Raw genomic sequence first — 16,980 nt, forward strand, 5'->3', positions numbered from 1 at the left:
GTCACAGTGAAACCACACAGCACCACCTACTGGCATGCAGGAGCTTTGCCGAATTGTTTTCCAGATACAGTTTGGTGCCTGGGGATATTATGAAGGTTTGGAATCTGAGGTTAAATAATTTCCATCAAATACAGCATTAACGCAGGTAAGTAACTTGTTTAGTTGTTGAAATAATGTTAAATAAGTGAATTAAGCTTTGATTGGCTTGTGTTCTTCTTGTAGAGTATTCAGAGAAGGTTTGCCACCATAACAAACGACTCTGTCAATTTCCTTGGAGAGAATTTGCAACGAATTGGAACAAAGTTTAAAAGTTCTTTGGAAGTGATGATGATGTGCTCCGAGTGCCCAACTGTCTTTGTGGACGCTGAAACGGTAAAATCACCCTTTCAGAATGCAGTATATGTTCTGTGCATGAGTAAAAAAAACACTTAAACATTATCCTTTGACCAAGAATGGCACAATGTTGGTCTAGGTAGCATTGCCTAAAAAATGCATGCATGTCTAAACCTCGTATTAGACCTGGCTCATGATATTGGGGGAGATGGTTGTTGGGCTGATGCATTTTTGTACTTGTGCAGTTAAGTTAGAAGCTTTGGGACTCTATTCCGTTTGCTCGGGTTGTTGTTTCTTGGTTCTCAGATAAATAGCTTGAACTTGAAATTTATAACACATGGACACCCTATTTTGTTTTGACCATGGCATTGTGTTTTACAGCTTGTTTCATGTGGTTTACTGGAAACCCTGAAGTTCAGTGTTTTAGAGCTACAAGAACACCTTGATACGTATAATACCAAGCGTGAATCAGCAGAGGAGGTAGGTCATTCATGGTGTTAACGTCATGGCATTTTCTTACATTTCTTTCAGTGACTTAACATAATCTAAATAACATATCCAAACTGAATGATATTCAAAATATTTTCGGAAATAAATATCTTATACTGAATAAACAATGGTTGTCGAGGACTGTGTAGACTATTATGTTAACTTTGAGGAATGAACCTGACCACATCTACAGATCCTCGAATGGGAGTTGGTGTCTCTCCTGTCACTTTACCACATTGTTGCAGTATGGTATATTTGCATCACAAGATAACTTTCTCCATCTAACTGTGCATGTGCCCACTTGTAGGTAAAATAGAGTTTGTAAGTGCTGTTTCTCTGCAGTGGATTCTGGTTTTCTATTATCATAAATGCACAAGTATTACTGTAGTCATTTGAGTTCATTTTTGATTTTCTAATTTGTACGTTTCATATGTTTAGTAACCTATCCTCCTAGTCATAAATATGTTTAGTATTCTTTATAAATAAAAATACATTTGCTATGCTTTAGTTTTGAAATATTTCTTTCCTTATAATTTAATTATGAATTGTGTTAGAGAATCATTATTTTTTTTAAATATAATTTTGTTATTGTAAGACATACACATACACTTAACAAATGGCTAACTGGACTCCTGTTTATCTCTAGCATATCAGCAGAACAAAAATATGAGTTCTCCTTCCTGAATGAAACAATATTGTTTTTTATTACAAATTCTGCTGCATACTTCTTCCCAAATATTCTTACTGTTTAAATACCCTTGCAGGTACCAAACTAATTACAGAAAAATAATCTCCACATTTGTTATTGTAGGAAGCTGGCTCTCTATATGGTGCACTAAAAAGAACAAGTGATGGACAGAATGCTTACCAATGTCAAACATTCACCCCCAGTACAGAGATCTGGGCCTAAATCCATTGTTTTTTTGCTGCCCATGCCATTCCAGTTTGGACCCAGCCATACGCAAATCAGTCTTCACCCTGTTCCCCATGGGAACAGTCAAGCCCAAACTTCTAGGCCAGGTCTTCCCTGGACTGGAAACCAGCATCCTGGGACCAGTTTCGGGGTATCACCCCTCCTCAGCCAGGCTAGCTTGATTCCAGTGGCATGGGGAGCACGCGACCCACGTCTGGGCATACCCGTCCCACATAGGGCTACAACTGCAAAAAGAACAAGTGATAGACTGAATGCTGATCAATGTCAAACATTCACCCACAGTGCAGAGATCTGGGCCTAAATCCATTGTTTTTTGCACTAAAAAGAAGTACATAGTACAGTGGCTCCCCAATTGGTTTGCAGTGGCAACAGTGGATAGGACTATTTTGTGGTAGTGTGGGCAAGCAGTTAGGCTTATCAGAGGGTAGTGCTAAGCATTTGTTGTATTCACAGAGGCAATAAATGAGACACACACTCAAAGAATAAATCTGAGACAAATTTAGAAACATAACACTTCTTTTTATATATACTTTAAACCCAAGAACTTAGTTATAAGGTAAGTACGTTTTTAAGCATAAATACTTTTCACTTTCAAAAACCGATTCAGTGCAATTTCAGAGTTCTTCAATGTTAGCCTATGGAAGGTAAACACATTCAGCAAACAAGCACTTGACGACGACTCATGGGACCAATCTTGCAGACATAAGGTGATTTCTGGGCAAGGGTCAGGACCACACCTGCAGGTCACTCCGTGTAGCACTGGAGCGGCCAAGTGCAGAGGTGTGGTACAGCGTCTGGTGCCCAATGTATTTCAATGGGGATAGGTCCCCATGGATTTAAGCTGTAGGCTCTGGGTGGGTAGCCAGTCGGGGACCACCAACAGGTAAGTTGCAAACGTGGGGTGCTCGGGATGTAGGTGCATCTTTGGTCCTCTTCACCAGGGCCGACGGATGTAGGGGTGTCCCTTTGCATCAAGTTTCCTTGTCCAGGAGCGCTTACAGCGTCCTGTGGTCTAAGGCTGCAGGCGTCGTCGTGGAGTCCAGGAGGGATGCAACCCCAATGGACTCTGGCTCGAAAGAGCTGAGGGAAGTCGTTGACACCAGTGGTCCGCTTCAACTCGAGGTGATGGCGATGGGTGCAGTTTGCTTTAGGTGTTGTGTTTATCCCAACCCCAGAGCCTGCAGGGGAGAGGGCCTGCATGCTGAGGCTGCAGGTGACTTCTAGGAGTCCAAGATGGGTGAAACCATAATGGACTCGGACTCTGGAGAGCTGGGGAACCTTGCTGGCACTGCTGGTCCACTTCACTTCGGGTCAGTGATGGCAGGTGCAGTGGTAATTTCAGGTGTCGGGTCTTTGCGGTTCCAGAGGCTGCAGAGTACTTTCTTAAGAGTTAGTTGGGGAGCAGGTCCGCTGCTTATGGGAGACTTCAGTCTTTTTTTAAGGAAGGCAGTTCTCCTGGGTTTATGGAGACTCAGCTGCAGGATGAACCGTCTTTTAGCGCAGAGTCCATCAAGGGCTGCAGACAGGCCGGCGGTGTTGGTACCTGGTCAGCTGCTTCTTTTCTCCTCTTCTGAAGGTTCAGCTCTTCTTTGTCCTTGGTCTTCTTATGTTGTCAGGATCTGAGTTCTGGGTCTCAGAGGTGCACCTAAATACTCAGTTTAGGGGTGTTACAGGGAGTGCCAGGTGGTAGCCAATGGGTTTACGCCCACTTTAGGGTGACTACATCCTTCCTATGACCACTTGATTTGGAAAGTGGGCATAACCCTGACCCTAGTTGCCTAATTACTTCCAAACCAAGATGGAGGAATTTAAAAAGTGGTGTCCACTTCAGCTTGTGCACCTTAGGGGTGGTACTTGCATGAAATGGGCACACCTCCTAATCTGCCTAATTTTCCGGCCTGTCTTGCCATCAAAAGTGGGGTTAGGACAGGGGGGGGTGTTGGTCATCTCCACCATTTGGAGAGACCTGGGTCGCATTACAAAGACGTCTAGGCCTTTGAAGCTTCCCACCCTAGAATGCCTATTCTGCTAGGAGGTGTAAGCACCCCCGCCTAGTGCAGGCTCTTGTTTCTGGACCCCGAGAGCACTGACGCTCTCTTTAGGGGAGGTCAGAAACGAGGCTATAGAGGCTTAAATGGTCAGAACCTGTCAGTTAAGACACTAGTAGCTGGTAGGTTTTCAGGGAGCACCTCTGAGGTGCCCTCGGGGTGCTTGTCTTGATGACTCCAACACTGGCATCGGTGTGGATTCACCAGTACCAGATATTTGATTCCAAACACACCTATCTTCAGTGAAGCCATCATGTAGCTGGGGAACTCAATGTCCCCACATGTATTTAAAATGGCTTCCCTTATCACTTACTGTAAGGAAATGCCTCCTTGGCATGGTTGCCCCCTAACTTTTTGCCTTTGCTCCTGCTAAGTTTTGATTGAAAGTGTGCTAGAACCCTGCTAACCAGGCCCCAGCACCAGTGTTCTTTCCCTTAACTGTACCTTTGCTTCCACAATTGGCACAGCCCTGGCACTCAGATAAGTCCCTTGTAACTGGTACCAAGGGCCCTGATGCCAGGGAAGGTCTCTAAGGGCTGCAGCATGTCTTATGCGACCCTGGGGACCCCTCACTCCTCAGCACATGCACACTGCCTCACAGCTTGTGTGTGCTGGTGGGGAGAAAAAGACTAAGTCAACATGGCACTCCCCTCAGAGTGCCATGCCAACCTCACACTGCCTGTGGCATAGGTTAGTCACCCCTCGAGCAGGCCTTACAGTCCTAAGGCAGGGTGCACTATACCACAGGTGAGGGCATATGTGCATGAGCACTATGGCCCTACAATGTCTAAGCAAAACCTTAGACATTGTAAGTGCAGGGTAGCCATAAGAGTATATGGTCTTGGAGTTTATCAAACACGAACTCCACAGTTCCATAATGGCTACACTGAAAACTGGGAAGTTTGGTATCAAACTTCTCAGCACAATAAATGCACACTGATGCCAGTGTGCAATTAATTGTAACCTACACCCAGAGGGCATCTTAGAGATGCCCCCTGAATACCAACCCGACTTCTAGTGTAGGCTGACCATTTTCTACCAGCCTGCCACACACCAGACATATTGCTGGCCACGTGGGGAGAGTGCCTTTGTCACTCTGTGACCAGGAACAAAGTCTGTACTGGGTGGAGGTGCTTCACACCTCCCCCTGCAGGAACTGTAACAATTGGCGGTTAGCCTCAAAGGCTCATCCCTTTTGTTACAGCGCCCCAGGGCATCGCAGCTAGTGGAGATGCCCGCCCCTCCGGCCACTGCCCCCACTTTTGGCGGCAAGGCTGGAGGAGATAATGAGAAAAACAAGGAAGAGTCACCCACCAGTCAGGACAGCCCCTAAGGTGTCCTGAGCTGAGGTGACCCCTGCCTTTAGAAATCCTCCATCTTAGTTTTGGAGGATTCCCCCAATAGGATTAGGGATGTGCCCCCTCCCCACAGGGAGGAGGCACAAAGAGGGTGTAGCCACCCTCAAGGACAGTAGCCATTGGCTACTGCCCTCCCAAACCTAAACACACCCCTAAGTTCAGTATTTAGGGGCACCCCAGATCCCAGGAAATCAGATTCCTTCAACCTGAAGAAACAAGGACTGCTGACCTACAAGCCTGCAGAGAAGGAGGAAGACGACAACTGCTTTGGCCCCAGCCCTACCGGCCTGTCTCCAACTTCGAAAACCTGCAACCAGCGACGCATCTGACAGGGACTAGCGACCTCTGAAGCCTCAGAGGACTGCCCTGGACTAAAGGACCAAGAAACCCCTGTGAGCAGCGGCCCTGCTCAAAACCAGCAACTTCTTTGCAACAAAGAAGCAACTTCCAAAGACTGCACGTTTCCCGCCGGAAGCGTGAGACTTCACACTCTGCACCCGATGCCCCCGGCTCGAGATCCAGAGAACAAACACCACAGGGAGGATTCCCCGGCGACTGCGAGCCCATGAATAGCCAGAGACGACCCCCCTGAACCCCACAGCAATGCCTGCAGAGAGAATCCAGAGGCTCCCCCAGACTGCGACTGCCTGTAACAGATCCGACGCCTGGAACCAGCACTGCACCAGCAGCCCCCAGGACCTGAAGGAACCGAACTTCAGCACAGGAGTGACCCCCGGGCGACCCTCTGCCTAGCGCAGGTGGTGGCTGCCCCGAGAAGCCCCCTCTGTGCCTGCCTGCACCGCTAGTGACCCTCGGGTCCCTCCATTGATTCCTATCTGAAACCCAACGCTTGCTTTGCACACTACACCCGGCCGCCCCTGTGCCGCTGAGGGTGTGTTTGTGTTTTGTGTAACCACCCCCTGTGCTCTACAAAACCCCCCTGGTCTGCCCCCCGAGGACGCAGGTACTTACCTGCTGGCAGACTGGAACCGCTGTTCTCCATATGCACCTATGTGTTTTGGGCACCTCTTTGACCTCTGCACCTGACCGGCCCTGAGCTGCTGGTGTGGTAACTTTGGGATTGCCTTGAACCCCCAACGGTGGGCTGCCTATGCCCCAGAACTGAGACTTGTAAGTGTTTTACTTACCTCCCAAACTAACCTTTACTTACCTCCCCCAGGAACTGTTGATGTTTGCACTGTGTCCACTTTGAAAATAGCTTATTGCCATTTTTTACCAAGATTGTATATGATATTGCTTTTATTCAAAGTTCCTAAAGTATCTAAGTGAAGTACCTTGCATTTAAAGTGTTTACTGCAATTCTTGAACCTGTAGTTCTTAAAATAAACTAAGAAAATATATTTATCTATATAAAACCTATTGGTCTATAGTAAGTCTTTGAGAGTGTGTGTGCCTCATTTATTGCCTGTGTGTGTACAATACATGCTTAACACTACCCTCCGATAAGCCTACTGCTCAACCACACTATCACAAAATAGACCATTAGAATTATCTAATTTTGCCACTATCTTACCTGTAAGGGGAACCCTTGGACTCTGTGCACACTATTTCTTACTTTGAAATAGCATATACAGAAGCAACTTCCTACACTTACTATGTCTGAAAAGCTACAAAAACATAGCAGGGGCATATCTGCTTGTGCAGAAATGCCCTCACATGTAATATAATGCAATGTAAGGCCTGGTAGATATGTGACTTAAACATATCACATGCAGTGTTAGCAGACATGGCACAGAGGCTGTGTGCCATGTCATGTTTTCACTTCTGTCTGCACCAAGACCAGCAGCCTGCAGTGGCAGCCTATCGTGTGCTTGGTGAGGGGTACCTTTGGATGGCACAATTCGTGCTGCAGCCCTTAGGGACCCTCTTCAGTGCACCAGGGTTACCATTTACTAGGAACTTACAGAGGGTGCTAAAGTTTTTCCCAATTGGGGATAACAACTGTGCAGTTTTAGGGGAAAGAGATCTCACACTCGGGACGTGGTTAGCAGGAACCCAGTGCACTTTCAGTCAAAGTTACATCAGATACCTGGCAAAATGTCAGTGGCTAACCATGCCAAACAGGGTGTTTCCCTGCAGTTAGACTTGGTGTTAGGTGGCGATGCTGCAGCTCCAGCGTAGGTTCTTCCAACTATATGGAAATTACACAGCTCCATGAAAAGTGTTGTCTCACTCCTTAATGTAGTTTTTGTTTTGTACATTTTTGCATTCTTTAGAGACAGGATTCATAGTGCCTTCCATTTTCTTTCATTAACCTGGGTAAATCACGATTTCTTGACAAAATGTTGGACTCTTTGTAGGCTGGCTCAGTTTATGGTATACACTGATGATACGGCACCCTATACTGGGTCCAGGCAACCCTTAGTGTTAGTATTTGTGTCCAGATAGCAAAAGCTCTCTAGGGCTAGCTGTGGTGAGCAGCTAAATCTTATCTAGGATGAGTGTAAAGCACTTGCAATACCACAATAGTAGGTCAGTATCTGTTCACAATAAAAATAAAAAAAACACACGAGGTGTTGCAAAAATAAAGGTTTCTTTATTACAACACTAAGGCTATAATAACATTGGTGTATTTGCACCTGGAGATATCAGAGCACAAAATATATACTTAGAAACAAACAGAAATATCATAGTAATACATGGGACCCTAATGCGGGGACCAAACCATATACTAAGGAAGTGGTATAAGAATGGAGGTGCCCAACCAAAGTAAGTGTTAGGATCCCAGGGGCTAGGGGTAGTAAGAAAATACCAGAGGTAACAGTAATCCCAGAGGCGCAGAATTGTTAGCGAGCCAGGTTTCCCTCAGGCTGACACAGGACCATTGCGGTTGGATTTTTATGGATTCAGGACCCTCACAGTGGACCTCGAGGATCCAGTTGGCACAAGAAAGGTTGAAGAGTGCCCCCACTCGTGGATACCCAGAAGACCAGAGTACCTACACCAGGGAGTGTAGGTGCATAGGAGCGAAGTGGCATCGGTAACCCTTGTTGAAGTCAGTGGAAACCTCAATTGTCTAGCTGCTGTTGTGACCCGTAGACCAGGTTGGTGGAACCCAGAGGTGGATTCTGGACCTGCAGAGCCTGAAAAAGAAGAGGACAGTGCCCAGACCACTCAGAGATGTCCAGGCGGTGCAGGTAGGCAATGTCCACCCTCTTAGAGATGACGTTCCTGCTGAACAGTGAAGGAGGAAGTCCAGGTGCGGAGTCCAGGGGGAAGCAGGAGATTCTTAGAGTAGCCCACAAGCTGTCTCACTTTGGTCGCCAGATTGCAGGAGGGTCGGTGGCCAGCAGGCCCTCCAACAAGCCTTGGCAAATGCAAATAGCTGATGAAAAGAAGATTGCAGATTTTGGAGAACCAGCAAGGTCCTAGTGACTCGACCCATGGGCGAGAGTCAGGGCAGACCTTCAGCAGGAAGGAAAGCCAGCCAGATTCAGAGGAGTCCCACATCACAGGAGCTGCAGAGTGCTGGAGCCTGCGGCTTCTTGCAGCTCGAAGATCTTCTTGGAGGAAGAGCCAACAAGCCTTGGCAAGAGCAACAGTCGCTGTGCACAGGGGGTTCTGTTCCAGTGGCTGCAGCAAGGGTCTGCCAAGTCCCAAGTTGGTCAGAAGACAAGTTTGACCTGGAGAGGACCACAGAACCACCACCTGTAAGCAGAGCCTTTATGTGGTCCATGGGACAGCCGGCTCCACTAGCCGGCCGTTGTCTTCTTGAGGTGCCTGCGAATCCTTCACTCCAAGGGAGATTCCTTCTTGCTTCTTTGAAGAAGGCGGCAGAGTCCTTGTGACCCGCAAGGATGCACAGCCATGAATGTTGCAGAAATCTTGCAGGAGCTACAGAAACAATGTTGCAGTGGGAGCCCTCCCAACTGGATACAGTCTTGTTTCAGTTCAAGAAAGCAGACCAGCAGCGTTTCCGGAGGCCAGGAGCAGATGATGTCTTGCAGAGAGTTCCTTGAAGAGTCTTGCTCGACGAACCTGAGGACCCCCGGGGAAGCCCTTAAGTAACCTCAAAAGGGTGTTGGGCACTGTAGAAAGCTGGCTCTGTATATACTATATCAAAATGAGAGATAGTGTGCACAGAGTCCAGGGGTTCCCAGAGGTTTAACAGAGGCTAAAGTAGATAATACTAATGCTGTCTTTTGTGGTAGTGTGGTCGAGCAGTTAGGCTTATCAGAGGGTAGTGCAAATCATTTGTTGTACACACACAGACAATAAATGAAGCCCACACTCAATGACTAACTCCGGACCAATGGTTTTTATATAGCAAAACTATCTTTTAATTTATTTCTAGAACCACAAGATTCAAGTTGCAGGTAAGTACATGAATAAACAAGTATTCAACATGTGTATCAATACCACTTTGGTTAGAATTGTCAAGTTATACAGTTTTTGAATAAATGGCAATGATCTTTTTTTTAAAGTTGACACTGCTTTTTTCAGAAACAGTCCCTGGAGGGAATAAAAGTTAGTACGATTTTGAGGCAAGTACAAGACTTACAGTTCCAGTCTCTGGGGGTTAGGAAGTCCACAGGTTGGAGTTCAAGTTAACCCCAAACACCCACCACCAGCAACACTGGGCCGGCTGGGTGCAGAAGTAAAAAATGAGGCAAATTTAACGTGGGCTCCTATGGAGACTGGGGCAATCGGAATCAGGCCTGCTTGCAGGTAAGTACCCGTGTTCTTGGTGGTCAGACCAGGGGGGTTTAGAGGAGCACCAGGGGGAGGGGTGAAACACCCTCAGTGGTGCAGGGGCAGCCTGGTGCAGGGTGCTAATAGAGCAGCACGCTCCCAATGCTTTTCAATAGGAGGACCTTGAAAGCTACGGGCTGGGTCCAGGGGGTCGGTTCCGGAAAACCACAGGCTGGACATGGAGGATGGCCGCCTGCTGAACGTTGCTGCACTGTAAGTCTGGTTCCACAAGGCCAGGGGGCTGCGGGTGCAGAATACCTTTCGGCGGCTGGTATCTTCGTCCGTTGCTGTCTGGGTCAGGGGGGTCCTCTGGATTCAGGCTGCAGGCATCGTCATGTTAGACAGCAGAGGTCAACCCAGAGTGAGCACTTGCTCTGAATAACCTGGGGACCACTTCTAGTCAGTAGGGCCACCCAAACATGGGCATTGGGTGCAGAGTGGTGCTGAGTGGTCATGACTTGCGGATCCGGGAAGGCTCTGAAGTCCTAAGATAGAGTTTATTCTTGGACAGGACTGCTGTCCACGGGAGTTCTTGGTCCTTTGTGGTGCAGGCAGTCCTCCTGGCACTTCTAGGAGGTGCTGGTCCTGCAGGATAGGTCACTTTCTTTTTGCAGGGCTTTTGAAGCTGGAGACAGGCCGGTAAGGCTTGGGCTAAGTCAGTTTGCATCTTCAGTCTTCTCTGCTGGGGTTTCAGGTAAGCAGTCCTCCTTTCTTCTTGTGAGGTCATCAGGAATCTGAACTGAGTTCAGGGGAGCCCTTAAATCCTGGATTTAGGGGCATTATAGGTGTCGAGGGCAGTAGCCAATGACGATTGTCCCTGAGGGTGGCTACAACTTACCTGTGTCCACTCCCTTTTGGGGATGGGGGGACCAAACCTAACCCTATTGGTCCCTGCCCTCCAAACCAAGATGGGGGATTTTGCAGGAAGAGGGTCACCTCAGCTCAGGACACCTTAGAGGTGGTCTCAGCTGAGGTTGTCACTCCTCCCTGCTTTCCCTAATTGTCCCACCAGACTTTCCGCCAAAAGTGGGGCTTTGTCCGGGGTGGTGGGCATCTCCACTAGCTGGAGTGCTCTGGGGTACTATAACATGAGGCATGGGCCTTTGAGGCTTACTGCCAGGTGTTTCAGTTCCTCTAGGGAGGAGATGTGAAGCACCTCCACCCAGGACAGGCTTGGTTTCTGGATACAGAGCGCACAAAGGGTCTCACCCCATGTGGTCAGAAACTTGTCTGAGAGTGGCAGGCTGGCCCAGACTGCTCAGTGCTGCACTAGCAGTTTGGCTAACATACAGGGGGCATCTCTAAGATGTTCTCTGGGTGCATTTTTCAATAAATCCCACACTGGCATCAGTGTGGGTTTATTGTGCTGAGAAGTTTGATGCCAAACTTTCCAGTATTCAGTGAAGCCATTATGGAGCTTCGGAGTTGTAATGACAAACTCCCAGACCATATACTCAATATGGCCCCACTGCACTTACAATGTCTAAGAATGGACTTAGATGATGTGGGGGCATATTGCTCATGCAGCTATGCCTTCACCTGTGGTATAGTGCACCCTGCCTTAGGGCTATAAAGCCTGCTAGAGGGTTGACTTACATATGCCACAGGCAGTGGTTAGTGGACATGGCACCCTGGGAGGGGTGCCATGTCGACTTTCTTTTTCTCCCCACCAGCACACACAAGCTGCAATGGCAGTGTGCATGTGCCTGGTGAGGAGTCACCCAGGGGTGCCTAGTACATGCTGCAGCCCTTGGGGACCTTCCCTGGCCACAGGGCCTTTGGTGCCATGGAGCCCCCTTTTACAAGGGACTTAACCATGTGCCAATTGTGGGAACAATGGTATAGTTTTTGCGAAACAACACTGGTGCTGTGGCCTAGTTAGCAGGGTCCCAGCACACACTCAGTCAAGTTGGCATCAATATCAGGCAAAATTGGGGGTAACCATGCCAAAAGGGGCACTTTCCTACACAACCCCCTCCCAAACGAAAGAGGATGAGGCTAACCTTTCCCAAGAGAGTCTTCATTATCTAAGTGGAATAACCTGCAAAGGCCATCTACATTGGCATGAGCAGTCCCAGGTCTGTGTTAAACTGAAAAGACCTTTCCCTGTAGGGATGTGGACCACCTCACAATATTAGTGTTCTCATCGTTCATTTGCATCAGCCATCTGAGAGATCTGTGATTAGTTTGAACAATAAAGTGAGTACCAAAAAAGTATGCTCTCAGCTTTTACAGTCACCAAACCACAGTAAAGGTCTCCCTCTCAATGGCACTCCAACATTTCTCCCTGGGGAGTAACATCCTGCTAATAAAAGCAACAGGCTGGTCATGACCATCATCATTGGTTTGGGACAGGAATGCTCCTATCCCATGTTCAGAAGCATCTGTCTGCACAATGAATTGCCTAGAATAGTCTGGAGCTTTAAGAACTGGTCCTTAGCACATTGCCTACTTCAGGGTGTCAAAGGCCTTTTGACAGTCAAGAGTCCAGTTTACCTTTTTGGGCATTGTTGGACTTTTTTGCTTATGCAGGGTCATCCCCAATCTTTTTGCCTCCTGCCTCCTATTTTTTTCTGACCTGTTGCTGTTGGTTTTTTAACTCTGAGCACTTTACCACTGCTAACCAGTGCTAAAGTGCATATGCTCTCTGTGTAAATTGTATTGTTGATTGGTTTATCCATGATTGGCATATTGGATTTATTATTAAGCCCCTTGTAAAGTGCACTGGAGGTGCCAGGGCCTGTAAATCAAATGCTACTAGTGGGCCTACAGCACTGGTTGTGCCACCCACATAAGTAGCTCTGTAATCATGTCTCGGACCTGCCATTGCAGTGTCTGTGTGCAGTTTTAACTGTAAATTCGACTTGGCAAGTGTACCCACTTGCCAGGCCTAAACCTTCCCTTTTCTTACATGTCAGACACCCCTAAGGGAGGCCCTAGGTAGCCCTAAGGGCAGGGTGCAGTGTATGGTAAAGGTAGGACATACAGTAATGTTTTTTATATGTCCTGACAGTGAAATATTGCTAAATTTGTTTTTCACTGTTGCAAGGCCTGTCCCTCTCATAGGTTAACATGGGGGCTACCTTTAAAATTGATTAAAGTGTAGATTCCCTTTGGGAGCGGATGGACATATGGAGTTTGAGGTCTCTGAGCTCACAATTTAAAAATACATCTTTTAGTAAAATAGATTTTAAGATTGTGTGTTTGAAAATGCCACTTTTAGAAAGTGAGCATTTTCTTGCTTATACCATTTCTGTGACTCTGCCTGTTTGTGGATTCCCTGTCTGGGTCAGTTTGACAGTTGGGCTGGTTGCACCTCATACTAGACAGTGACACAAAAGGAGCTGGGGTGTAGTCTGCATTTCCTGATGAGCCATCTGTGCTAGGAGGGAGGGGAGGAGTGGTCACTTACACCTGAAAGGGCTGTGCCTGTCCTCACACAATGCAGTCTCCAACCCCCAGATGAGTGTCTGGGGCCTGGCCTGGGCAAGGCAGGATTTCACATTCAAAAGAGACTTTACTTTGAAGTAGGCCTACTTCAAAGGAGAAATTGGGAATAAGAAGGGCACCCAAAACCACAGACTTTAGAACACTTCTGGACATCAAGAGGAACCTCTGCCTGTAGAAGAGCTGAGAAGTGCTGCCCTGCCTGTGACTGTGCTTTGTGGAGCTATCCTGCAGTTACTGCTTCTGCCAGAGTAAGAGGGCAAAGACTGGACTTTTGCGTGCCTTCCATCTTGTGAAGAAATCTCCAAGTGCTTGATTTAGAGCTTGCCTCCTGTTGTTTGAAGTCTCAGGGACAGTGAAGACTTCTATCTGCCAGCACCTGGAGTCTCTGGAGAGACTCCTGCTCTGACAAGTGGTGCCCTATCCAGTCCCTGGGCCCTTGAATGGAAAGCTGGTGGAAATCGACTTCGTACTGACGCCACTACTGAATCCGGAGATGCCGCCTGCAACCGACTCCGTGATCTTCGCTGGAATGTGACAACCTTCACAGGCCCGACGCCGCTGCAGCCCCACTGAAGTCCGCGACTCCATGGAAGTCGCCGCACCACGTCGTGACCAACGCTGCTCGAAGTGCGCAGGTTCAATGTTTCGCACAGACGCCGCGATCCCCTACTTCGTGCATCGACTTGTTTTCACTCTTCACCAAAGGTACTGTACTTGGGGGTCTACGCGACTCCGTGTCCAGCACCGCTGGTGTCTGCTTGTTGGGAACAACTCTGTCACTACGCCGTGTTAACACCTCATCAAAGCATTTTGTGTTTCTAAGCACTGTTTATGAGTTTAATCTTAAAAAATTCATAACTTGACTTGTGTATGTCGGAGTTTTGTTGTTTTGGTCTTGTTTTGTTTAGATAAATATTTCCTATTCTTCTAACCTGGTGTTGTCATTTTGTAGTGTTTTCATTAAGTTACTGTGTGTGTTGGTACAAATACTTTACACCTAGCACTCTGAAGTTAAGGCTACTGCTCTGCCAAGCTACTAAGGGGGTAAGCAGGGGTTAGCTGAGGGTGATTCTCTTTTACCCTGACTAGAGTGAGGGTCCTTGCTTGAACAGGGGGTAACCAGACTGTCAACCAAAGACCCCATTTCTAACAGGCATCTTCTTTGAGGTCAGTTCTCTGAGGAAGGCACATTGGATCCAGACCCCTTCACAAACCTCCTGTAGTACCCAGTCAAGCCTAGGAATGCTGTGACTTGGGTCTAGGTTTTTAGAGCTTCCCAGTCCAGAATTGTCTGGATCTGGATCTTGGGTTGTAAAGGTTACACTTGGCCTCCACCTACAAGGTGGCCCAAGTATACAACAGTGCCCTGCCCTATCTGGCACTTTGATGCCTTAATAGTGAGGCCTGCTGATTGCAAGGCCTGCAAAACCTTCACCTGGTGGATCAGGTAATACTGCCAGGAGGCGCTAAAGATAGCAATATCATCTAGATATGCTGCACTAAAGTACTCCAAGCCAGCAAGGACTTGATTCACCAACCTTTGGAAGGTGGCAGGGGCATTCTTTAACCCAAACGTCATAACAGTAAACTGATAATGCCCATCAGGTGTAGAGAATGCTGTCTTTTCCTTTGCTCCAGGTGCCATCCTAATTTGCCAGTACCCTGCAGTTAAGTCCAAGGTACTAAGAAATGTGGCTGCACCTAATTTGTCATTCAGTTCATCTGCTGTTGGTATAGAATGAGCATTTGTCTTGGTCAGAGAGTTGAGATCCCTCTAGTCCAAACAGAACCTAGTTTCTCTCTTGCCTTCTTTGGAATGTGGTTCGGGGATTAAGAGCACTGGGCTAGCCCAGGGACTGTCAGAAGGCTCAATAACCTCTAAATCCAGCATCTTGTGGACTTTCACTTTGATGCTGTCTTTGACCTGGTCAGGCTGTCTGTCTGTCTTTTTTTTTTTTTTTTTTTGACAAGTAAACTGTGTCCACATCATGGGTACACAGGTGAGTCTGTCCAAGGGTCAAAGAGAAGAGCCCAGCAAACTGCTGTAGGTCTTGCCTGCAGTCAGCTTGCTGTTAGGCAGTGAGGGTGTCCGAGTAGACAGCTCCATCAACTGACCCAGGTTTAGGGTCATTTGAGAGGAGGTCAGGGAGAGGTTCACTCTGCTTCCTGCTCCTCGTTGGTAAGCATCAGCATGGTTACAGCTGTCCCGTCATAATAGAGTTTGAGGTGGTTTACATGGATCACCCTTTTGGGTGTCCTGCTGGTGCCCCGGTCTTCCAAGTATGGATAGGATAAGGGCCAATCCATCTGTGCTGAAGTGCCCTGGGAGCCAAGGGCTCCAGAACCGATATGTTCTGCCCTGGTTTGAATTCTACCAGTGCAGCCTTTTGGTCATACCACTGCTTCTAGAGCTGTTGGCTGGCATCAGGTTTTATGGATACCTTTTTTATGTACTCAGCCGTCCTTGAGTGGAGGCCATGCACATAGTCTGCCACATCTTCTTTAGGCTCATGGAGAGGTGTCTCCCATCCTTTGTTTACAAGTGCAAGTGGTCCCCTTGCAGGGTGGCCAAACAGAAGTTCAAAAGGGGAAAACCCTACTCCCTTCAGAGGCCCCTCTGGTAAGTGAAAGCAAGCATGGCATGAGGACGTCCCATCTCCTTTTGAGTTTTTCAAGGAGCACCATGATCATGGCCTTCAATGTCTTGTTGAATCTCTCAACAAGTCCATTGGTTTGTGGATGATATTGTGTGGTTGTTGGAAAGTGCCCTCTTTCTTGGCATGGTTACCCCCATTTTCTGCCTGTTGACAGTATGTTTGACTGTGTCTACTGGCTTTCCGCTAATCAGCACCCCAGTAGTTTTGCGCTCTCCTCTAAATAGTACCTTTTTCTTCACACAATTGGCATGCTGACCCCCCCCACCCCCATGTAAGTCCCTAGTATATGGTACCTAGTTACCCAGGGCATTCGGGTTCCAGGGGATCCCTATGGGTTGCAGCTGCAGCAGTTAGTCTGCCACCCATAGGGAGCTCATATAAAGGGTTCTGCAGGCCTGCCATTGCAGCCTGCGCAAAATGGTCCCATGCATCCGTTTTCACTACAGGTCACTAGAAGTCACCTGTAGGAAGTTGGCTCTGTATATACTATCTCAAAGTAAGAGATAGTGTGCACAGAGTCCAAGGGTTCCCCTTACAGGTAAGATAGTGGCAAAATTAGATAATTCTAATGCTCTATTTTGTGGTAGTGTGGTCGAGCAGTAGGCTTATCAGAGGGTAGTGCTAAGCAATTGTTGTACACACACAGGCAATAAATGAGGAACACACACTCAAACACTTAACTCCAGGCCAATAGTTCCTCAATATTTATTTTTTAGAACCACAAGTTCAAGATTTGAAGTAAATACATAAAATGGAAGGTGCTCCACACAGGTAAGTTAGGAACTTTGAATTAGAGCAATAGGATACACAGTTTTAGTAAAAATGGCAATAAGCTATTTTAAAAGTGGACACAGTGCACAAATCAACAGTTCCTGGGGGAGGTAAGTAAGACACTTACAAGTCTAGGTTCCTGGGCATAGGCATCCCACCATTGGGGGTTCAAGGCAACCCCAAAGTTATCACACCAGCAGCTCAGGGCCGGTCAGGTGCAGAGGTCA

General features: G+C 47.5%; 1 protein-coding gene across 12 annotated transcripts in view; it reads left to right on the forward strand.

The window, feature by feature from the left end:
* FRYL (FRY like transcription coactivator) overlaps positions 1-16,980 on the forward strand; it is a 1,894,812-nt gene that overhangs the window by 1,771,900 nt on the left and 105,932 nt on the right. For all 12 annotated transcript variants that reach the window (XM_069201557.1, XM_069201569.1, XM_069201550.1 and 9 more), the window contains 2 exons: positions 223-372; positions 715-813. In XM_069201557.1, the coding sequence (XP_069057658.1) occupies positions 223-372; positions 715-813 (249 nt within the window). The remainder of the gene's footprint in view (positions 1-222; positions 373-714; positions 814-16,980) is intronic.

Source organism: Pleurodeles waltl, chromosome 1_2 (assembly GCF_031143425.1).
Source record: "Pleurodeles waltl isolate 20211129_DDA chromosome 1_2, aPleWal1.hap1.20221129, whole genome shotgun sequence".
Classification (NCBI taxonomy): Eukaryota; Metazoa; Chordata; class Amphibia; order Caudata; family Salamandridae; genus Pleurodeles; species Pleurodeles waltl.